General features: G+C 36.3%; 1 protein-coding gene across 2 annotated transcripts in view; it reads right to left on the minus strand.

Moving 5' to 3' along the window:
- INTS2 (integrator complex subunit 2) overlaps positions 1-25684 on the minus strand; it is a 61331-nt gene that overhangs the window by 30357 nt on the left and 5290 nt on the right. For both annotated transcript variants that reach the window (XM_011289084.4, XM_011289083.4), the window contains exons 4-15: positions 24876-24978; positions 23448-23561; positions 19863-19993; positions 19459-19632; positions 16097-16323; positions 13854-13979; positions 9171-9242; positions 8973-9087; positions 7310-7378; positions 5222-5356; positions 3529-3705; positions 2623-2731 (exon numbers count right to left, since the gene is read on the minus strand). In XM_011289084.4, the coding sequence (XP_011287386.3) occupies positions 2623-2731; positions 3529-3705; positions 5222-5356; positions 7310-7378; positions 8973-9087; positions 9171-9242; positions 13854-13979; positions 16097-16323; positions 19459-19632; positions 19863-19993; positions 23448-23561; positions 24876-24978 (1552 nt within the window). The remainder of the gene's footprint in view (positions 1-2622; positions 2732-3528; positions 3706-5221; positions 5357-7309; positions 7379-8972; positions 9088-9170; positions 9243-13853; positions 13980-16096; positions 16324-19458; positions 19633-19862; positions 19994-23447; positions 23562-24875; positions 24979-25684) is intronic.

Raw genomic sequence — 25684 nt, forward strand, 5'->3', positions numbered from 1 at the left:
AAATCAAGAGTCGATGCTTAACGAACTAAGCCACCCAGATGCCCTCATATGCACTTTAATGGCTATGATAATCCAATACTTGGTTCTAACTGAAATTTCAGAATTCCATATGTGAGCATCTTCAGCTACCTGGTGGTTACGAATAATTTTTATTATAAGGGCCAAAACCACAGAACATTTAACAATGTACTAAAACCAGAATACAACTTTACATGTAGGAATTAAATGTGAGGCAGAATTACCATTTTGAATGTGAAAGAGCAAAGTTCTCTCATGTTGTGACATATTCTGCAGTTATTTATTCCCCTTGGAGATGAGAAACTAGACTAGGAAAAAGTCTCCTCAACCAAAAAGAAAAAGACAGATCTCTCTATTTGTTTTCCACATCCATCACCTCTCAAGGACATCAGTCCAGGGGTTCTGTCCTCAGCATTATCAACCTTGCCTCTCCATTAGATTACTCCCAACAACATACAAACATTCCCTAAACTCTTTCACCTTCAAAAAAAAAAAAAAAGAAGCCCTCTCGTGACCTCATTTTCCTCTCCAATTATCACATTTATTGCTTTCCTTTCTTTGTGACTTCTCCAAAGACCTGTCTCTACTCGCTGTCTTCAGTATATCTCCTCTACTTTTCATTTCAATTCACTACAATCAGGCTTTCTCCTACCACTTTACTAGTAAAACTGTAAAAGTCAAATGACCTCCAGCAAGCAATATGCAGTCATCAGCTGAGCCTCAGTCCAAACCTTAACTTACTAGAAACATCATTTGACAGAGGGGATGACTGTATCTTCAGAAACATCTTCTCTTGGCTTCCAGGACATCATAACCTCCTGATTCTCCCACACTTTACTCTTGTCCTTGGTGATCCTATTTAATGTCATGATTTTAAATATCATACATATGCTGAAGAATCTCAAAGTCTAGTTATTTCCCCTGAATTCCAGGCCAGTCTATATAACTATCTCCTTAACATCCCCATTTGAAAGTTTATCACACATTTCAAAATTAACATGTCCAAAACTGAGCTCCTGATCCTCCACAAATCTGCTCCTTCCCCTGGCTCTTTTATTTCAGTTGATAGCCGTCTGTCCTTTAGGCTCAGGCCAAAAGGCTCCACATTAACTTTGGCTCAGGTCTCTCAAATCTCATGAATTCATCAGCAAAACATTTCAACTCTAATTGAAAAATACATATGCACTATCAGTCCAAAACACCACTATCTTCCCTAGAATCTTGTAAAAACTTAATAACTTTCCTCTAATGCCCCAGTTCCTTTCCCAGATTCAATCCAGGCCAAGTTGTACTCCTAACCTAAAATCCTTAACTTTCTAACTGAGATCCATCAGATTATTGAGTAAAGAACAGAGGCTTAACAGGAACAGAGTTGAACTAAGCATATCACTGGGGACTGGAATATATAATCTTTAAAGATTGCTCCAGTCCTAAAAATCCTGAGTACTTGTTAATTCTGCATGGTATACACATAAGAGTTGACTATACTACTCTCTGTACGTTCCTGTATTAAAAAAATTTTTTGCTAGACATTAATTTATATAAAAAATAAGAGTGTATCTTGGTTCCAGCTACAGTGTGAATGGTCTGAATTCTCCCCCAGACCACCTTCTTGTAATTTATTCTTCTATGGTCTACTGAATCACAAGTGTCATTTTTTTTTTAACAGAATTAGTTATATGTGGATAAAAGTGAGAGACTATTATCTACTGCCTATTATTAGCCCATCTTGTGGCTAATATGACTAAGATTATAATTACAGTTAAGGGATATCATCCATATAACCCTAATGATTATACTCAGGAAAGAAAGCAGCTGAGAAATCCACAGTATTCTTAAAACCCAATACTTAAGATAAATAAAAGAAACTGACCCGCCGAACACTGAATAGTAACTTTGATTTATAGTTCTCAAAAAGTAAAATCACTCAGCAAAATAACAGCCCTTACAAGAATTTTCCCTGTATTACATACTAAATGCCTACAGCTTTCTAATGACACTTTTTGTTCAGTATGGAACTACATACACTTAGCAAGCCTAAAACACAGGTGAATTTTCTTTTTCAAATATAGAAGAGCATACTACTTTATACCAATATCTTCTATGTTAAATCTGATCTTTTGATATTAAAGTTGCTGTTCGAAAACCCAGTTCAGTGATAATTTTAATGGCAAAATGAAACTCTTCTGTTGTTTTTTTCTCCTGTTTTTGAATAGTTGGTATTCTTCACACTAATGGAAGGAAGGCAGGGCAAAGATTGAAATCAAGCAAAAAAATTTCAGTTACTTCTTTCAGATTTATCTCTTAATTTATAGGTATTTAGTAGAGTCACTAAATTGCTAAAATATAGGCAATTAGGCCATTATTAATTTAGCCTGCTAAAAAAAAGAAGACTGAGCCTCAAGGGGTGGTTATGTGCCCATACATACATGTATTTATGCATCAGAGTATATAATGCCTACATCGCAAAGACTACAGAATGATACTGGAATTTGTTAGTATACTAGACCTTATTTTCTCATGACAGCTTGGAAAATAACACAATATAAGCAAATCAAATGAACGATCACTAGAAACACTCCCCTATATACATGTACACCTTACCTAAAGTCTTCGTGTTTGCTAGGAGAGCCTCCTCATAAGACAGTATATAGTAAAGCACCAAAAGCTGTGCTGTGATACTGAAACGTTGATTAAGACGGATGTTGTCACCCTGGAGGTAATAATATAAATACTTTAAAATACTGTTAAATTTCATGACTGCTTTTTTGATGGTAAAATCATTTAACATAGACTATTCAGTGTTACTATTCCCAAGAGCAGATAAAATGGGAGAAACATTGCCATGTTTGTATTAAACTCAGAGACAACTTGAAGTTTAAATTTGAGATGGTATGGAAGATGAAAGACAACATGCTTAACAGTCTTTAAGACAAAAAAAAAAAAAAAAAAAAAAAGGACTTCAGCTTTCCTCAGCAGCAATTCTATCAGGCTGCTTCTGAAAAAGGTTTACTGGAGTCTCAAGTATTACCTGAAATCACCATGAAGAACATAACTCCTAAAAAATATATATTTTACGTCTGAATATATTTATGAAAAATACAACCATCTTTTCCTTCTAAGAAATGGACAAAAAAATTTTTTCTTCAAGTTGCCCAATTGAATCTAAGTAGATCTTAGATTCCCAGGAAGCTAAACAAACATCTGTTGAATGTATTGTAATGTCACAGAGTCCTGTGTTAAGCACACACTCTCTGGGGCACTCTTTAGACTTTAAAAAGACCTTTTAAAAGACCTTTTAAAAGAACTCCTCAAAAAGTGCCTCTTCAACAAACCACTTGGAACTAATAACATACCTATAAATTTCCTAAGTGAGCTGAAGAAATTTTATCTCATTTAAAGTTCAGAACCACCCAGAAGTCCTCTAATAATCAAAGAAATAATATGAAACAAGTCAGAAGAATAAAATAAAATAAAAATCAGAAAAATGTACAAGAACAACTACTTTACCCCAATGACTCCTTGGAAAATACTGAGGATCTCCTGTTCTGTGACTGGCTGATTTGTAGCTTCTGGATTAGATTTAGATGCTGGAGTAAGTATGGAATTTATGTATACATCAATCAGAGGAAGTAATTGAGGATGGAGTGGAGTAGAGGTTTCACACAGCTGTCTATAAATCCAGTCCTAAAAAAGAAGGTTATAGGCACTAAATCAATTATGGCAATAAGAAAAAGCAAGTAAAATTTAATAAGTACATACAATTTTACATGATTTATGAATCACTGAAACTATTAACTTTTAGCAGTTATAAATATATTACCCAGTTTCACAACTGTCTTTGATTTAAAAATATGAATTACTTGTTATATCTTAATCAAGACTATTGTCTAGTAGAAGATAAATCTAAAATGATGAGTCTGGGTTTCAAATATGGACTTTGGGTTTTTAGTCTATTAGTTTTTAAGTAGTAGGAAAAATATTGTAAGTCACTACTATATCTATATTTAGGTATAGACCCCATAGCACAGAGGAATTTAGGGAGAGGAACAACTCTTTACAGCAAATCCTCAGATAGATTAAGAAAGTGATGAGTTGCCTGGGTGGCTCAGTCGGTTTAGCACCTGACTCTTTTTTTTTTATTTTATTTTTTTTTTCAACGTTTATTTATTTTTGGGACAGAGAGAGACAGAGCATGAACGGGGGAGGGGCAGAGAGAGAGGGAGACACAGAATCAGAAACAGGCTCCAGGCTCTGAGCCATCAGCCCAGAGCCCGACGCGGGGCTCGAACTCACGGACCGCGAGATCGTGACCTGGCTGAAGTCGGACGCTTAACCGACTGCGCCACCCAGGCGCCCCTAGCACCTGACTCTTGATCTCAGCTCAGGTCTTGATCTTAGGGTTGTGAGTTCAAGGCCTGTGCTGGGCTCCACACTGAGCTTAGAGACTACTTAAAAAAAAAAGTGACCTTGGCAACTACTTATGGGAGAGACTATCACTTAACTACACACAGATAGAGGACATGTAGATATGGTGGGTGTGCATTCAGACTCTTAAATCTTTTCTATTTCATTTGTTAAAAATATAAAGAAGCAGAAGATACAAACTACCTGGAAAACAACTTCATTAAATCATGAAAACAAGGATAGTTAAAGGTAATATATCAATGCATATAAGTGTTCATTATTCTTTATAAATTAAAGAGCCTCCAGAAAAGGCTCAGATTTCTTTACTTTTGGGGTTTATCCTTTTCTTTAGAAGACCTTTTAACTGTTTGATATACCCAACTATAAGTAACTGGAAATATATCGAAATATGTATGTTAGGTGTTAGCTATCCTTGTGACAAAAGTACAAATGCTGGTCATGGTTGACAAGAAACTTTGTTTGGTAAAGAAAACCAAAGTATAGAAAATGGCAATTTCTTACTAAGTTTTAACGAAATAGCCACATGCTATTACTGAAAATTCAAATGGATTAGTACCATTGTACATTTTGTCAATAACTTAAGAATTATATTATTTTTAAAATCTGACATTAACTATACATACATTTATACATAGTCCTAGTTACTATGTATAAATGGATAGTAATTAGACATATTTTATACACAAAATCCACAGAAGCCTATAAACAGAAATAGAACTAGGAAAAAAAACCATTAACTTGGGTTGTAGCTTGAAATATAACTATAAGGTTATACTTTTATTGACACTTTGTGCTTGGTAAAGGAACGACTCCTGAGAAGCTGGTAAATACAATGAATGGGCAAAAATCCAGTAATGTTGGCACTCAGGTTGCTGGTGACAGGGACCCGAACAGCATGAGCTGTGACAACCTAAAAGGGAAAACAATATTAATACATATGATAAAACCAAATATAAAATCATTCTGAAACAGGGAAGATTAGCAGGTAGACTTTCAATATTTAATACAAATGCGGTCCTTAGGAATGAATGAGAAAAACTAATTACATGGTAATTAATACTTCTGAATGATGAGACAGCATACATTTAGGAATTTGTAAAGCACTCTAATTTTTTAAATTTGTTTTTAAGCATAGATAGGTTGACAGTGATGTAGTAAGGTAAAATAAAAATCTAAAATTTGGAATCATAAAATCTGGACTCAGTGACTTTACATAAGTCATTTTATCTTTGGAGTCTATTTTCACATCTATAAAATGGAACAATATAGTCTTACCTGCCTCAAAGGTTTTTGTGAGGGGGAGAAAGTGCTTTGAAAAACATATGTCAATTATAAAGTATCAGTTCTTTATATGTGATATAAATTCTTTATATATGATATAAATTATCACATTGACATAAACAGGAATTTTTATTGTCATTCTCATTCTGTCATGCATAGACCTCTAATGGTTGTTCAAAGACCCTTCCCAAAGTCATCTTCCAGTCAGTTCAAATAAACACATAAAAAATAACTTATGAGTCTCCTATGTACCATGTGTGTCTGTACGTGGGAGTGTATGTACATTGAGGAGAGAAAAGAGAGTTTGGTATAGGGATGAGAGTATTACCCTAAAATAAACACAGTTATGCATCCATGAGTATTTTCGAATCTCATTTTTTTTTTAATTTTTTTTTTTCAACGTTTATTTATTTTTGGGACAGAGAGAGACAGAGCATGAACGGGGGAGGGGCAGAGAGAGAGGGAGACACAGAATCGGAAGCAGGCTCCAGGCTCTGAGCCATCAGCCCAGAGCCTGATGCGGGGCTCGAACTCACGGACCGTGAGATCGTGACCTGGCTGAAGTCGGACGCTTAACCGACTGCGCCACCCAGGCGCCCCACGAATCTCATTTTTTAAGACATGTATGTTCTTTGTTATCTGAGGTTTACATTAACAAATTAATCTGGGAATTAATTTTAAATTTCAGAATTGTCTCCTCGCTAAAAAAAACCAAAATATCCTTAAGATTACCCATGGACAAAAGAACTAAGGCCAAATAAGAACATGTAAATACAAGAATAAGGAATGTAGACACTCTAGCTTATAATTTAGTTAGAAATGAACATTACAGCCTAAAAGTTTAAACAGGTCTATATTTTGTTTTTCTCTTGACAAATCCAAATGATTACTCTATGTGAGATCCTTACCATCAACATCTAAGACCATACTCTTAGTATTTACTCAAAATCTCCAAAAAATATAAATTTAAAACATACATTTGTATGTAGTATATACTTTAAAAGTAAACTTTAGGGGTGCCTGGGTGGCTCTGTTGGTTAAACAACCCACTCTTGATTTCATTATTATTTTTTTTTAATGTTTATTTTTGAGACAGAGACAGAGCATTGGTGGGGGAGGGGCAGAGAGAGAGGAAGACACAGAATCCAAAACAGGCTCCAGGCTCCAAGCTGTCAGCACAGAGCCCGACGCAGGGCTCGTACCCACAAACCATGAGATCATGACCTGAGCTGAAGTCAGTTGCCCAACTGACCGAACCACCCTGGTGCTCCCCAACTCTTGATTTCAGATCACATCATGACCTCACAGTTGTGGGATCGAGCCCCGCATCAGCTCCTTGCTGAGATTCTCTCTTTCCCTCTCACTCTCTCTCTGCCTTTCCACACCCTTCCCTCTCTCTCTCTCAAAAAAGTAAACTTTAAATGGGATTATTCTTTACAGAAGTTTCAGAGATTAAATAAACTATCATTGGAAACTAAAGGACTATAGTATCCTCTTAAACTGAGATATGCAAGTTTTCCCCAAATGAATGTTGTAAAACAAAATTAAAGAAGTACCTAAAGAATAAAGTTAAAAGAAGTACCTGCTCAGTAAAAATTTCCTGTGTGAAGATAGTCTTCATCCTGCTCAAGGAGCTTGGCTTAATTACAATCTAAAACAACCAAAAAAATTCTCAGCACATAAAAATATATGAAGCACACTTTAATAAATTTATTATCTAAAATGACTATGATATATAAAATTAAAGTTCAAATAAATACAGTTTTGGGGGTCCTGGCTGGCTCATTCGGTACAGCATATGACTCTTACTCTCAGGGTTTTGAGTTCTCTCCCCACATTGGCATGGAGCCTACTTAAAAAAATAAGTGAAAATAAATATCTTTTGGGGCGCCTGGGTGGCTCAGTCACTTAAGCGTCCAACCTTGGCTCAGGACATGATTTTGCCGCTCATGGGTTCGAGCCCCACGTCAGGCTCTGTGCTGACAGCTCGGAGCCTGGAGCCTGCTCCAGATAGTGTTTCCCTCCCTCTCTCCCCCATGCCCCATTCACATTCTGTCTGTCTCTCTTGCTCTCAAAAATAAAAATAAACATTAAAAAAAACTAATACAAAAAACCTTTTAAAAAAACACAAATGACACAGTTTCACTAGTAATCGATGAAATGCAAAGTAAGTGGAACCATCTTTCATCAATCAAATTTGTAAAGATGAAAAAGAATCGTAACACCCAGTGATGGTGAGAGTCCAGTTAACTGATACTTTCATGCACTAATGAGAACAGTTAAAACGATATAAACTTTCAGTAAGATAATCTGGCAATTATATTAATATCATTATATTCTTTTTAGTTAGTAACTGCCTTCTAGAACTTTTTCCTAAGGAGATAATCCAAAAATTGTTTAAAGGGGGTACCTGGCTGGTTCAATCTGTAAAGCATGTAACTCTTGATCTTAGGGCTGGTGAGTTCAAGCCCCATGGTGGGTGCAGAGATTACTTAAAAAACAAGTAAAGATAAACATATGTGAGTACCTATGTATGTATTTACATAAATAAGGATAATCATCTAAGCACTATTCAGAAAGTAAGAAATCTACATGGCAAATAAAGGATCCATTAAGAAAATCCTGATTGGTCCATATGATGGACTACTATGCAGTCCATAATAAAAATGATATTGTATCAGAATTTTTTTTTAATGTTTTTATTTATTTTTGAGAGAGAGGGAGAGACAGAATGTGAGCAGGGGAGGGGCAGAGAGAGGGGGAGACACAGAATCTGAAGCAGGCTCCAGGCTCTGAGCTATCAGCACAGAGCCCGACACGGGGCTCAGACTCGTGAACTGCAAGATCATGACCTAAGCCGAGGTCGGACGCTCAACCGACTGAGCCACCCAGGCACCCTAGAATATATATTGATATGAGGATATGTCATCACATGTTGGTTAAGTTCTTTAAATTGAAAAATATATATTAATGTAAAGAAAGAGTAGACACCAGAATGTGAACAGTAGTATCCTTGATATCTTGAAAAATGAAATTATATTCTTCCTTTGTGTATTCTCATGCTTTCTATATCGAACATCTATTATTCTTGTAAATAAATGTTTTCAAACATATATTTTTTCCTGATAAAATTTCAAACTATTAAACTAAAATTACTTCAAAATGGAAACAAAATATACTGTACACTACAAGAAAATGCCCCACCTAGAAACACCTTCCTCAGAAAGAAGATAAAAGAAAATTACCTTCATCCCCAAAGTGGAACAGACCAAGTCAATGATAGCACTAAGCTGGTTGCTATGAAAGTACATAGCGACCAATAACAACATCTCCCCAAAAGAAGCAGAGACGCCAGATGTACTGTTGAAACAAAAAAGAAAATATGAATTTCCAAAAAGAAGTTAAGAAAAACTTACTAACTGAAACAAATGGAGTCACCTTACCTTTCAAAATATGCTTCTTCTTTTATCATCCAACTTAGCCACACTACCATTAGCTGCTCCTGTTCAGGTGTACTATATAAAACATGAAAAAGTCAATGGTTTATCAGAGATACTAGCATAAGAATGAGAAAGCATTCTGGAATTATTTTTTAGTAGATAGTATTTTTTCCTTCGCTATTTTGAAATATCAATTTAAATTAACTCCTTGTTGAAATGGCTATTACCTGTCACTGAAATAATGAAGTAGTTCCAGAGATGAAGAATAAGGGCCTTTGCTTTTCTTTATGAATGTGAACAGTCAAACCCTCTCAAAGTTTTAATTACTGCATTTACAAGTTGGAGAAAGTGAACTTCCTCACATTTTTTGAAAAGCAAAGACCTTTTGGGATTAAAATGTTAGAAAAACTGCATTAATGGCTGATATTTCATATAGAAAAAAATCTAGTGTTAAATCAATCACCAAAAAGTCACAAACTGAGTATGAGATCAGTAACAAGGTAATTAAATTTTAATTTTGAAAAACATTTTGAGCAGACGGGTGCCTGGGTGGTTCCGTTTGTTGAGTGTCTGACTCTTGATTTCAGGTCAGGTCATGATCCTAAGTTGTGGGATTGAGCCCCACGTCACGCTCTGTACTGAGCATGGAGCCTGCTTGAAATTCTCTCTCTCTTCCTCTGCCCCTCTCCCCTGTTTGTGCTCTCTCTCTCTCTCTCTCAAATAAACAAAATGAAAAAAAAATTTTTTGTAAAAAACATTTTGAGCAGAACTCAAAACTATAGAGAAATAAGAGAGAACTATTCAAAAAAAAAAAGAAAAAGAAAAAAGAGGCATGGGCTCATCACACATAAAAAATGATTATAAAAACATACCAACAATGACTTTTTAAAAGGGAATTCCTAGATTTACATCAAAAGGTACAAGTCAACTTTGACTTGTGAAAATAATTTGCATTGATTTTCTTCTACTTCATTGCAGTATAAATGGATAAAACAAAAGCAACTGAAAAGCCTGCTAACCCAAGTTAAGAAAATTTAAAAGGTGAGTCTCAACTCTACATAAATCATTGCTCTAAAAAAAGACAGTGTTATGTAGTAGAAAGATAATAGCCTTTAGAGCATGGCAGGCCTCAGTAGGAATCCTCTCTCTGTTAATCTCAAACAAGAAATTTAAATGATCCTTCTGAACTTTAGCTCTCCTATCCAAAAATACAAATAAAAATACCCACCTTTTAAAAGTAATGAAGATTAGAGATAATGTTTAGAAATTACTTCAGGAAAAGAGAAATCACGTCATTTTATTACCTAATTTCACACCCTCCTAAAACCCCAAACTACATTAAAGGGATTTTCCTAAAAGGCATAAATGCATATGATGATGACAATGGACAACAACACAGAATACTGGAAGCAAGAGAACATATGGAAGAGTGGTAACTGATTCAGCAGATGCAAGAAAGCAGAATACTCAACTGGCAGGAAGGAAAAGCCAATCCACTTTATACCACAGAATCCCCAAAGAGCTTAGGAACTGACAACTCCAGGCAGTTCTAGGAGGAAGAGTGAAGACACAGCCTAAATTAAAAAGGTCAACAGTCTATATAAGTAGTAGACCTCCAGATCACCTCCTCCATTCTATACATTTAGATGAATCCCCCTCCCCCAGCAGAGAGAAGACTGAAGATTTATGCTCTGGAGATGGTAAAAGAAGGTGTCTTTGAACTAAGGGACAACCAGGGATATCTGAAGCACCGTTCAAAATGTAGGAGAATTAAGTGAATGATTAAACTACAAGCTTAGTTCCCTAACCCTCATTTTTTAACTTTGCTTATGGGTTTCTTGTCAGGCCTTTACTCTCTACACAAGACAAAAGTCTCCTCTAAGAATCTGATAAGTTTCCCAAAGAGCTACCTATACATTAAAAGATTCTAATCTGGGGGTGCCTGGGTGGCTCAGTCGGTTAAGCGTCCGACTTCGGCTCAGGTCATGATCTCGCGGTCTGTGGGTTCAAGCCCCGCGTCGGGCTCTGGGCTGACTGCTCAGAGCCTGGAGCCTGTTTCAGATTCTGTGTCTCCCTCTCTCTCTGACCCTCCCCCATTCATGCTCTGTCTCTCTCTGTCTCAAAAATAAATAACCGTTAAAAAAAATTTAAAAAAAAAAAAGATTCTAATCTGCTTATCAGTTTCCTACTTTTATTTATTTATTTATTTATTTATTTTCCTACTTATATTTATATTTAAATATAAACAATCAAGAATTATCAAGCCCCTGGGGCGCCTGGCTGGCTCAGTCATTAGAGCATGTGACTCTTGATGTGGGTTGTGAGTTCAAGCCCATGCTGGGCATGGAGAGAAAAACAAGAAAGAAAAGAGAAGAGAAAAGAAGAGAAGAGAAGAGAAGAGAAGAGAAGAGAAGAGAAGAGAAGAGAAGAGAAGAGAAGAGAAGAGAAGAGAAGAGAAGAGAAGGGAAGAGAAGGGAAGAAAAGGGAAGGGAAGGGAAGGGAAGGGAAGGGAAGGGAAGGGAAGGGAAGGGAAGGGAAGGGAAGAAAAGAAAGAAAAGAAAGAAAAAGAGAAAGAAAGAGAAAGAAAGAGAGAGAGAAAGAGAGAGAGAAAGAGAGAGAGAAAGAAAAGAAAAGAAAAGAAAAGAAAAGAAAAGAAAAGAAAAGAAAAGAAAAGAAAAGAAAGAGAAAGGAAGGAAGGAAGGAAGGAAGGAAGGAAGGAAGGAAGGAAGGAAGGAAGGAAGGGAGAGAGAGGGAGGAAGAGAGGGAGGGAGGGAGGGAGGGAGGGAGGGAGGGAGGGAGGAAGGAAGGAAGGAAGGAAGGAAGGAAGAAAGAAAGGAAGGAAGAAAATAGAGACTTATCAAACCCTTGAAAAAACTTTCTAACTTGAAAAATAGAGACCAAAAAAAAGCAGGAAAAAAAAAACTTAGAAAAGAAACAGTACTAATAACATCTCTTCAGTCATTATGATTAGTATCAGAGAAAGCATGCCACTGTGAAGCTACTATACAGAAGAAATAACCAGAGAACAAACAAGACTCTTAGATATCAAAAACTACAGAGGATTAAAAGTTGAAAAAAAATCTTAGAAGGTAGAATGAACAGTATCTTTTCAGAGTGAGAAAAACGTTCTAAAATTTGGATTGTGGTGATGGTTGTACAACTTTGTAAATACACGTAAATCTATTAAATCATAAACTAAAATGGGTGAATTTTATGGTATGTGAATGGTCTTTCAATAAAGCTGTTTTTTAAAAAAAAGGAGAACAAGACAAAGATAAGGAAAACAGGAAAGGATAAGAAAATAAGATAATCATTTCAGGAAATCCAGTATCTAACTAAGAGAAGGTTTTGGACAGAAAAAAAAAAAAGCCATTTGGAACATTACCAACAAATTAGCTTAAGAAAATTTCCTAGATTAAAGGACATGAGTTCCCAGGTTGAAAGGGTTTACTGAATATCTACGACAACAGACAAAAACAGACCCACACTAAGGCTTATCATCCAAAAAATTTCAAAACTCTATGGACAAAAAGTTAATCCTCCATGTTTCCATAGTTTTAAAAAAACAGGCTACACAAAAAACAAGAATCAGAATGTCATCAGACTTCTCATCAGCAACACTGGAAGTCAGAAGACAATGGAATGAGACTTTCAAAATTCTCAAAAGAAATTACTTCCAGCTTCAAATTCTAAACTCTATGAAACTTAATCATGTTCCAAACTAGAATAAAGACATTGTCAGAAATACCCAGTCTCAAAATAACTGACCTCCCACATATCCATTCTAAACAAGCAAAATGAGAAAACAATTGAAAGAAGGACATATGAGATGCAGGAAACAGGAAATCCAAAAAAGGAGACATGAAGCAAGTTGTGAAAATAATAATGAAGAGCAATTCCAGGATAAGAGCTGTGTACCAGATGCAGAGGTAACCAGTTCAGACTGGAGCCAGTTAGGAGGAGAGATTTCCTTAAGAAATACCTTGGGAGGTATTCTTGGAAATGCTTTGGGAAATATCTTGGGAGGAGGTTAAGATTGGCAGAGAGTATGAGGTTCCATTAATGTAAGTACAAAGAATAAAGAACAAATGAAAACAAACAAAATACAGGATAATTATTAATGCAAAAAGCAAGTTTTGCAGAAGAAAAGTAATCATCTATTGCATAGTTGAGCTCCCAATAGTATTATATGAACAACTAAGTATTTGCCAAAGCAAAATTGCAATATAACTGTACTAGGAGAATGGGAAGATGGGAAGGACATATAGATGTGCTAGGGGGAAAAGAAGAAAGGAGAACTAATTCTTCATCTTTCATACACAGTAGGAAATCAACAATTATTCCTAAAATTGAAAAATCAAGATCAAAATATAGCAAATACAAACACAGTATTTAAAGATATGGAAGTAAAAAAACAAAACAATCCACTAAAAGAACTGAAAGTTGCCTTGAGGGAAGGGGAAACAGGAAGTAAGGGAATTTGCCTTAACAAATGTTGAAGAACTATTATGACTCTTTAACTGGCATACAATTGATGCTATTGACACCATTTACTAAAAGATAATACCAATGTCCATCCCTAGACCAATTTTTTTTAGTACACTCCTAATTAATGCTATACATGCATTTTAATAGGCAAACAAAATCAGACCTTCAGAAAATAGAGCAACCTATATAGTAAAGTACCTGACAAGTGTAGAAAAGGCCAGTAGCATACAAAAGGAAAGCGAAACAAAGCGAACCCCAGCCGGTGTAGCAGGAGGACGGCTTGTCATCAACTGCAGTAATTGCTCAGCTTCTTCCTCAGTTGGTCTAAAAAATGAATATATTATTAGGCTTTACTCTTCTTAGTTGAGAGAGGAAGGAAGAAGAAGGGACTTCCCAAACAGTTTAACTTTTCAGATATAAATTCTGATCTTTATAAAGATACCTCATATTTATAAAGTCTTTAATATCTTAAGTCATTAAAAGCAAAACTGTTGCACTTACAACCAGTGCTTTTCCTCAGATACAAATACACACAATCCTCACTTGGCAGAGTAGTATGGGACCATAAAAATAACCATTCAGGGGTGCCTGGGAGGCTCAGTCAGTTAAGCATCCAACTCTTGATTTCAGCTCAGGTCATGATCTCATGGTTTGTGAGTTCGGGCCCTGCATTGGACTCCACACTGATAGTGTGGAGCCTGCTTGGGATTCTCTCTCTTCCTCTCTCTCTCTCTCTGCCCCTCCCCTGCTCACTCTCACTCACATTTTCTCTCTAAAATAAATGAACTTTAAAAAAAAGTATAAAAAATATATAATAAAACATCAAAACATTAAAAACCTCCTCTCAGTCATAATACATAGGGAAATGGAAAAAATAGCTAAGTAATATTTACATAGCACTCTGTAATTGAAAATATTACAAACACTGGGAATTAAAGTGTTTTCTTTGTAAAAAAAAAAATTTGTCAGTAGTTTGAATAGCCCTTGCCTCCTTTTCATTCTATATATCATAATGTGGAGTGAACCTCTTTCTTAATCCTTGATGAATTGTCATAGCCCTTTTTAAGTCTGAATCTGATTCCAACATTTTATTCTTTGTTATGTTCAGTCATGAAAAATCCTTTAAGGTGAAGATTTTTGCCAGCATCACTTCCTCTGGGACTTCATCCTTTTTCCACAATGACTTTCTTCATTCATGTTGACAAGGGCACCTTTACTAAGTTCATGGGATACATATCTAGTGTATCTCAAATGGCAGCAGTGTTAACATCTTCACAGTCAGCTATTTCTTCTATTTATGTTTGGTTCAAATGTCACTTTCAGTGTTACCACCTTTTGTTTCTTTGCTACATTTTCATCTTTCTTGGCCGATTCCTTCTTTCAATTATTTTCCTCAAATAACACGAGACAAGGTGTCACTGAGAGACAAGGTGACAGTTCAACTATGCATTTTGTTGTATGTTCACCAACCGAATAATAGATTGGCAGTGACCAGTCGCCAACAACTTTAAATGACATGATGTGATTAGTCACTGATCATGATGTACATCTGTTATTTACATAAAGACTTGGGCTTGAAGAGCTCTCAGCAAAGTTTGTACTTTATACAATTATTTGGCTAATGTATCATAGTAACTGATACATTAGTTGTTGAGGCAGCAGTGTTATTTAACTAAGCCAACACTAAGTGTGGTAAGTGAAATCCAGACTTATCAGAGACATGCAAAGTGAGGACTGTATATGTAACAATTGAGGACATTACTCAAAAGGATGTAGTGCATTGACTAACTAAGAAATCTTGTGCTTAATAATCACAACATATTGGGGCGCCGGGTGGCTCAGTCGGTTAAGCATCTGACTTCGGCTCAGGTCATGATCTCATGGTTAGTGAATTCAAGCCCCGCATTGGGCTCTGTGCTGACAGCTCAGAGCCTGGAGCCTGCTTCGAATTCTGTGTCTCCCTCTCTTTCTGCCCCTCCCCTGCTTATACTCTCTCTCTGTCTCTCAAAAACAAATAAATGTTAAAAATAAATAAATAAATATAATCACAATATATCAAATTTAAATAATTTATGATTTCAGTTGTGAAAGGAAACACAGGAGAGATTTACTTCAACTACCTACATGGGCTAGGTAAAGCATCACTCACAGATCATTCACTATAGTCATGTCAAGCTGTGTTAAAGTCATACATTTCTTAAACTGCTCTGGCCCTTCCCATATTCACATAATTCTATTTACAATCTGACAAAAATAGATGGATACATCCCACCTAGGAATGTTTTTGATATAAGGACTTCATTCTTGATATAAGCCAGCCTGCTACCTAAGCCCATTAGAAAACCCAAATCCTCTGAATAAAAGGCCTTTGGCTCGCTTTCTTGAAATTAAAAACAAGAATATAAAATAATAAAAAGGTAAAATATCAAATTATTGAATACTTGAGTCCAGCGATCCCCATCAAAGCACAGTACAGACGTAAGAGTGCACTGGCTTTCACAACATGCTCTTCTTTCAGCCCCGAATACACAGACACATTGGGCTCCATCTCCACATCAGCTTCTTCCACAATGCGGGTACTTCTTACTGTGGGAAGAATGCCCATCAACTCCAGAAGAAGCTGCCTTCTCATTTGCCAAAGGACAGAACTACTGGTCTCTCTTTTTCTCTGTAAAAAATATAGAGCATGGAGCACTTACCAAGTCAAAAGGACATTCAAACAAAGCTCCCCAGTTAAACACTTGAAATTGACCCTTTTGAAGAGCCTGTCGTAACTGTAGAATCTCATTTTAACCAACTGATTAAAAACTGAAAATTCACTGATTCATTTGAAGAACACTCTATTCACACTAATCCAGATTGGCTATACAGAAAACACTAAGTTAATGACAATTTGAACTGTAAAATGTCATTTAAATACTTTCAAATACATAATGACTAACTAACAGAGTCATATGTAATACAGTAGAAAGTGCTCACATTTTGGAGACAGGACATCTTGGGTTTAAACAAAGCTTTGCTATTAACTATGTACACTTAACTCTCTGAACTCCAATGTCCTTAATGACAAGGAAATGAATATTAATAATATTTAACTCCTGGGGTGCATGGGTGGCTCAGGTTGAGTATCTAACTCGATTTTGGCTTAGGTCATGATCTCACAGTTGGCATTGGGCTCTGCGTGACACTGTGGAGGCTGCTTGGGATTCTCTCTCTCCCTCTCTCTCTGCCCCTGTCCTCCTGGCTTGCGCGCGCGCGCTCTCTCTCTCTCTCTCTCTCAAAATAAATAAGTAAACGCTAAAAAATAGTAATAGTAATATTTAACTCCCAGGGCTGTTGTAATGAGGAGTTTATAAGTCTATCACCCTCATAGTTCTTGAGGCAGGGATAACATCTTAGTCATCTATTAGTTGGCAGGGCCTAACATTGTGCCTGACATATAGCAAGCATACAGTATCTGTTAAATAGATGAAAGAATGAACAAAGGTAACACATATGAAAGCAGTTCTAAATTGTAAAGAACTAGGCAGATGTCAGTTATTATTTTTAAAATGGTTCTAAGTAAAATATGATAAACCTGCTTTAATAACATTAGCTTCAAATAAGAAAAATTTACTGCACATAAAGGACAATCACAAACAAGATGAGCATACCAAAGTGCTTAACACAGTGCATATAGAAGGTACGCAATAAATGTTAACTTCCCCTTAAAAATCAAGGCTTAAAATTAGTTCTCAAATGGGCTAGAAATAAGGTAGAACTTGTCTACAGAAAAGTATGGTGAGCCAGCAGCATAAAAAATAGGCTAGTGGGAACACCTGGATGGCTTAGCCATTTAAGCATCTCACTCAATTTCAGCTCTGGTCATGATCTCACAGTTTGTGAGTTTGAACCCTGCACTGGACTCTGCAATGATGGTGTGGAGCCTGCCTGGGATTCTCTCTTTCCCTCTCTCTCTCAAAAGCAACAAATAAACTTAAAAAATATATAGGCTGGAGAACTAAGCAGTACATATGCTACTGTCTAATTCATTGACATCAACAAGATAAAAATCAGTCTGCATAGATTCCTTCATAGGGATTCTTTTCAGAGTTACCATGAAATGTTCTTTGAAAAAGTGAAATATTTTGCAACTTAAAAACTGTTGCCAAATATAATATATATTCATCAATAGATGAATGAAAAAATAAAATGTAGTATATACATACAATGGAATATTATTCAGCCTTGTAAAAGAAATGCTGATTCATGCTACAACATGCATGGACTTTGAAAACATAGAACAAGCCAAACCTAAAAAGAGAAATATTGTGTGACTCCACTTATATGAGGTACCTAGAATAGTCAAATTCATAGAGGCAGAAAGTAGAAAGAAGTTATCAGGGGCTGAAAGAAAGGAGAAATAGAGAATTATTGTTTAATGGGTACAGAGTTTCTGTTAGAGATGATGAAAAAGTGCTGAAAATGAAGAGTGGTGATGGTTGCAATACATTGTGAATGTAATTAATGCCACAGAACTATACACTTAAAAATGATTAAAACAGTAAATTTTATATCATGTATATTTTACCATAATAAAAAAAGATACATATTAAAATTATAGACTATAATAACAACTTATTTTGATGACCTATTCTCATGGATCTGTCCCAGAACCCTAGAGATTCCCAAAACTCTTTCAGAGAGTCCAGAGGTAAAAAATATCTCCTTAAACATTATTTGCCTTTTCTACCCTCATTTTCTCACAAGCGTACAACACAGTTTTCCAAATATTCAACTCAGCCAGACATTAAAGAGATTTGCAAACATATAAAACAATACAACACTTCTCACTGTTTTTAATATGGTTATTTTTCATTAAAAATATGTTCACATTTAATAGGGTTATTATTAAAAAGTTATTTTTGCCATTTTTAAAGAATTAGGTAAGTATTTCATAACCTTCAGTTTTATTTCTAATATCATGAATATCAATAGATAAAAAGCACATAAATAAAAGCCCTTTGGTACCTTCAGTGATTTAAAATGTCAGGAGGTCCTAAGACTAAAAGTGTGAGAAGCACTGGTCTAATGACATCATTCTAAAAGTGTTTCTTCCTCTTTTACTAGTTGCCAAAATATCCTGATTCCTAGCCTATAAATATTATTTTTTTATTTTTTATTTTTTAAAATTTACATCCAAATTAGTTAGCATATAGTGCAACAATGATTTCAGAAGTAGATTCCTTAGTGCCCCTTACCTGTTTAGCCCATCCCCCCTCCCACAACCCCTCCAGTAAACCTCACTTTGTTCTCCATATTTATGAGTCTCTTCTGTTTTATACCCCTCCCTGTTTTTATATTATTTTTGTTTCCCTTCCCTTATGTTCATCTGTTTTGCCTCTCAAAGTCCTCATGAGTGAAGTCATATGATTTTTGTCTAATTTCTCTAATTTCACTTAGCATAATACCCTCCAGTTCCATCCACATAGTTGCAAATGGCAAGATTTCATTCTTTTTGATTGCCGAGTAATACTCCATTGATGTGTATGTGTATGTGTGTGTGTGTGTGTGTGTGCATACACACACACACACACACAAATATATATATATACACCACATTTTTTTTTTATCCATTCATCCATCGATGGACATTTGGGCTCTTTCCATACTTTGGGTTTTGTTGATAATGCTGCTATAAACATGGGGGTGCATGTGTCCCTTTGAAACAGCACACCTGTATCCCATGGATAAATGCCTAGTAGTGCAATTGCTGGGTCGTAGGGTAGTTCTAATTTTAGCCTATAAATATTTTTAATCTCACCTGCTGTCCATTTCGGATAAAAGTTCCAAACCAAGTCCGGACTTTTGCATTTGTTCCAAGAAGCAAACCACTAACAAAACAAACCAAGTCACTCACTCCATCTTCACTAGCTTCATTTTTAGTATGATCCAATGTCAAAGCCACTCCAAGGCCTGGCAAGTGACATTCTTCTACCTAACACAGCAAAGAAAACAAACTGAACTCAATCTCATAAGGAAAAGAGCCAGGACACTTCAGTGTTTAGATGTTTTAAAGCTTTTAAAGTTTAGAGGAGGACATATCACAAAACACAAAAACCCAGAAAGGAAAGTAATTCCAAATCTCTACAAGATTCTCAAATCATCTTGGGAAAGTTCTTGGTCATAATACAAAGGCTTCTGTCTTATAAAAACAATATCTCTTACCACCATGCCTCGGACCTTGAGGGACTGAGAAGGATTCATTTTACATAAGAAGCGTAGGGCATCCGTCCTGCGCCTTCCTCCAAGACTTTCCTCATCTTGTCGTTCTCCATTTTTTATGAGACCCCTACAAACTGAACATTTAATAGCCTCTATTACTTTAAGCTTTTAAGTAGAATGTTAAAAAGAATTTCTTCAGTCTTTGAATTAATCATTTATGCGGAATAGACACTACAGAAGAAAATCATCAGGGAATTTGAAAGCATAGCAAAAGAAACTGGTCAAAATAAAGCAAAGAGTGAAAAGAGACAAAATGAACAGTGACCTGTGGTGCAATACCAAGTAGTCAAATATAATTAGGGTCTCAGAAAGAAAAACTGAATGGAAAACAAAAATATATTTGAAGAAATTTTTCTGAATTTGATAAAAACTATAAAACCAGAAGTTCAATAAACTTCAAGCAGGATAAACACAAAGAAATAATATTGAGATCCATCATAAGCAAATTTCTGAAAACCAGTGGAAAAGAGAAAATCTTAAAAGCAGTCACAAAGAAAAGACAAATAAAAGCAGCCAGAGGAAAACAGAAACAAATACAGAGCAAGAGAAATCAAAACTACCACAGACAATATAACAACATCTTTAAAGAGCTAAAAGAAGGGGAGGGGCACCTGGGTGGCTCAGTTGGTTAAGCATCCAACTTCAACTCAGGTCATGATCTCACAGTTCGTGGGTTCAAGCCCCAAGTCAGGCTCTGTGCTGACAGCTCAGAGCCTAGAGCCTGCTTCGGGTTCCGTGTCTCCCTCTCTCTCTGCTCCTCCCCTGTTCACACTCTGTCTCTCTCTGTCTCTCTCAAAAATAAATATTAAAAAAATTTTTAAACCCAACAATAAAGAAATGTAAATGCCAAGAAAATAATTAAGCAAAGACATAAAGCTAATATGACAGTAGTTGAGATTAAATGGAATCCTAAAAACTTTCAATCCAAATGAAAAAAGGAAAAGAAGAAAAAGGAAGCAAATAACAAGATGATACACTTAAATCTAACTACCACAATAATCACATTGAATGATCGACATAAATGGTCTAAATACTCCAAAAGCAGAGACTGCAACTAAGTTTTTTTAAAAAACAAGATTCAACTATACTTGTCTATAAGAAACCCACCTTAAAGATACAGATTTTAATTTTTTTATACATTTATTTATTTTTGATAGACAAAGGGAGACAGAGCACAAGTGAGGAAGGGGCAGAGAGAGAAGGAGACACAGAATCCGAAGTAGGTTCCAGGCTCTGAGCTGTCAGCACAGAGCCTGACGTGGGGCTCGAACTCACAAACCACGAGATCATGACCTGAGCGGAAGTCGGACGCTTAACCGACTGAGCCACCCAGGTGCCCAAGATACAGATTTTTTTAAAGATGGATATATACCATACAAACACTAATTGTAAGCTGCTATGACTGTATTAATGAAGTACACTTCAAAAGAAGGTATATCACTAAGGATAAAGAAGAATATTTTATAATGAAAAAGGCTTAATTCATCATAATGATATAACAATCCTAAATGTACATGGACCCAACCATAGCTTCAGAATTAATGAAGCAGGGCTTCTGGGTGGCTCAGTTGGTTGAGCATCCAATTCTTGATGTCATCTCAGATCATGATTCCAGGGTGGTGAGATTGAGCCCCTCACCAGGCTCTGCGCTGAGTGTGGAGTCTGCTTAAGATTCTTTCTCTCCCGGGGGGTGCCTGGGTGGCTCGGTTGGTTGAGCGTCTGACTTTGGCTTAGGTCATGATCTTGCAGTTCACAGGTTCGAGCCCCGCATCGGGCTGTGTTCTGATGGCTCAGAGCCTGGAGCCTGCTTTGGATTCTGTGTCTCCCTCTCTCTCTGCCCCTTCCCAGCTCATGCTCTGTCTCTCAAAAATGAATAAACATTAAAAAAAAATTTTTTTTTTTAAAGATTCTTTCTCTCCCGGGAACCTGGGTGGCTCAGTCTTTAAGCATCTGACTTCAGCTCAGGTCATGATCTCACAGTTCATGAGTTCAAGTCCCACGTCGGGTAAGCTCATGCCCCACTTCAGGTGAGCTGGAGCCCCGCTTCAGGGGAACACAAGACCTGCTTTGGGTGAGACCCACTTCTCTCTCTCTGCCTCTGCCCTTCCTGGGATTCTCTCTCTCTCTGCCCCTCACTCACTTAACCCTTTCTCTCTAAAAAAAAAAAAAAAAAAGATTCTCTCTCTCTCTCTCTCTTCCTCCCCAGCCCGCATGCGCACACTTTCTCTCTCTCAAAATAAAAAATAAAATAAAATATTTTTTAAAAATTAGTGAAGCAAAAACAAGATGAAAGTAGACATAGACAAATCCACAATTATGTTTGGAGACGTCAACATTCCTCTCTTAGTAACTGATAGACAATGTAGACAGAAAATCAACAATAAGACAGTTTTTACAAAGAACTTTTACATACCTTATGATATATTCAATAAATCTCTTGGAAATGTAAGAGAGGGGTACCTGGATGGCTCAGTCACTTAAGCATCTGACTTTGGCTCAGATCATGATCTCATCCTGCATCAGGCTCCCTGCTGTCAGTGCAGGGCCGGCTTTGGATCCTCAGTCCCCCTCTCTCTCTGCCCCTCCCCTGCTTGTGTGTCTCTCTCTCTCAAAAATAAACATTAAAAAAAAATGTAAGGGAAATGTTATTATTAATATCTCATTTTATAGAATGGAAGTATCTTGATGGAGATACACAAAAAGTGAGTGACAAAACTAGAAATTACAACCGCCAGATCCAGTGCTTTTTCCTCTTTGGCTCCCAATTCACAACCTTGCTCAATGAATGTTTTTATTTTAATATCACACAGATCCAAACAACAATGTTCAATCAGTAGTAGTATGAAACAGAGGTGAAAATTTTAGTTGATTTTCTCAGTTTTGACTCTATCCTTTTTGTAAATTGACAACAATAAGGCTAAAAACCAAAGGGTTTGATTGCTGCTATTTCTGATTACTTATGCCTTGTATTGTATTCTGGCTAATTCACAGACAAGTCTTCTTCCCATTGCTCCATAAGCATCGGACTATATCTTCTAGTTCTTTAGTATTTTTTACTATCCTATTATTGCACTGGTGACTAAGGGCAAAAAAAAAATTTGGGGGTTGCATTCTTTTTTATAAGTTTATTTCAAGAGAGACAGAGACGTTGTGAATGAGGGAGGGGCAGAGAGAGGGGGGAGAAAGAGAATCCCGAGCAGGCACCATACTGTAAACATAGAGCCCAATGCAGGGCTCAAACACAAAACCGTGAGATCGTGACCTGAACTGAAACCAAGAGCTGGATGTTTAACCAACTGAGCCACCCAGGCACCCCTATTGCATACTTACCATATTTAAATTGATAATCTCAAAACAATTTTGAAATCTTCTAAACCCAATACTTCTACAATGAATACTCACTAATAAACTTTCCAGAGATAAAATCTCAAATGAAAGCCCATAAATATTTCTTTGTAGCACAAAAAATAGGTCTTGAACCTACACCAGCAAATCTCTTCAATATCCTATTTTACAATTATGTTTTACCTTCATTAAAACTATCAGGAACATTGGCCACCAACAGACATAAGAACCAAGCACCATTTCTAACATGTAGCAAAGCTTCAGCTACATCCACTATAGGAAGCAGAGAAGGGAGCTCTACAAGAAAACAAAATCAATGTTACTAAGGAGTGATATTTCACAAACATCATTTAAGAGCAATAAATTTAGGGGCGCCTGGGTGGCTCAGTCGGTTGAGCGGCCGACTTCGGCTCAGGTCATGATCTCGCGGTCAGTGAGTTCAAGCCCCGTGTCGGGCTCTGTGCTGACAGCTCAGAGCCTGGAGCCTGCTTCTGATTCTGTGTCTCCCTCTCTCTCTGACCCTCCCCCGTTCATGCTCTGTCTCTCTCTGTCTCAAAAATAAATAAACATTAAAAAAAAAAAAAGAGCAATAAATTTAGGGGCGCCTCAGTTGCTCAGTTGGTTGAGCGTCTGACTTTGGCTCAGATCATGATCTCACAGTTCATGAGTTCGAGCCCTGCAGTGGGCTCTGTGCTGACAGCTCCCAGCCTGGAGCCTGCTTCAGATTCTGTGTCTGCCTCTCTCTCTGCCCCTCCACCACTCACACTGTCTCTCTCTCCTTCAAAAATAAATAAACATTAAAAAAAAAAAAAAAAAGAGCAATAACTTTAGGGGGAAAAAAGCAATAAATTAAGGTACTTTCTTTTCATAGTCCAGAACAAACTGTCCAGCCACATGTGGCTATTTAAATTTAAATTAATTGGTGCACCTGGCTGGTGCAGTCCATAGAGCACAAGACTCTGGATCTCAGGGTTGTGAATTCGAGGCCCACAATGGGTAGAGAGAGTACTTAAAAATAAAACCTTTTACAAAAACAAATAAATGGATAAATAAGCTTAAATTAATTAAAATTAAATAAAATTAAAAATAGCTCAGTTACACTGGCTACATGTCCAGTAAACCGTAACTACATGTGACTAGTGGCTACTGTATTAGAAAGCACAATATAGAACAATGCCACTGCTACAGTCGGCAGTGTTGGTCAAGAGTTACTTGCATGAAAATCTTTGCATTTTTATGTCCTCCACCTTTTTAATCCCATTCAAAATTAGTAAACTGAAATATTTTAATCCTCCCACAGGCATTGTCTTAACTTTTAGTTTTTTATATTCCACTTATCAATTTACCCTTTGCTTTTTTCACTTACATATTATGACCATCTTCAAAAATCATTAAATTTCTTCAAATACACTCTGTTAATGGCTGCATAACATGTCATACTATGGAAATAATATAATTTACTAAATCATTGTCCTATTAGCCATTTTTATCTTAACGTTTTAAGGTATATTTTTATAAAATATGTAAAATAACACAATATTCAAAGTTAAGAAGTTACACAGTATCATATAACAAGAAACTATATTTGTAATGTATCTTAGCAGTCATTACCTGCTTGTAAAATACAAAGTACATCTGCAGCTTCCTCCAAATAGACTGGACTCTCAAATAGCTCAGATGACTTAAAAAAAAATTCTCCACTGGACTCAGACACCTTAAAAAAGAAAAACAAATAAAAGAAATGATGAGCTCTATTAATTTCAGATAAGACCTCACTATTTTTATAATTATCTGTTGAGCTTACAGATCATGTCTCTTAATATGTCATTAATATACTCGCAGCAGAATATGCAGTATTGGATAAATTTGAGCGAATGTAATCACAATTAGTCACATTAATTATTATTCAGACATGGCAATCTGGGTCTCAATAATTTATTTCTATATAAATATTTGGAAACATCTGGAATTAAAGACAAGCCAAACAAATGAACTAGGAATGCCACCTACAAAAGTTGTAGCTCAATAAAAGGCAAAAAACAGTAAACTTAAAGCAGTATAACAAATATAAACAATATAAACAATTCCAAATGAACTGCAGGAAAACCAAAAAATAAAAATGTAGGTCAACAGAAGTACCCAACTTTCTAAAAAATATCCTACAGCAGTTTCATCACACTTTCCATTTGCTACAGAGTTCTGAACTGAAAAACTGGAAACCTCCCAGAGGACAAAGATCACTTATTTTACTAGAGCCATCAAGTTAGGTATTAAGAAAAAGATGTAGGGAAAATATTGATTGAATTAAGACTATTAGGGGCACCTGGGTGGCTCAGTCAATTAAGCATCCGACTTCAGCTCAGGTCATGATCTCCAGTTTTGTGAGTTTGAGCCCTGCATCCGGCTCTGTGCCGACAACT

Source organism: Felis catus, chromosome E1 (assembly GCF_018350175.1).
Source record: "Felis catus isolate Fca126 chromosome E1, F.catus_Fca126_mat1.0, whole genome shotgun sequence".
Lineage (NCBI taxonomy): Eukaryota > Metazoa > Chordata > Mammalia > Carnivora > Felidae > Felis > Felis catus.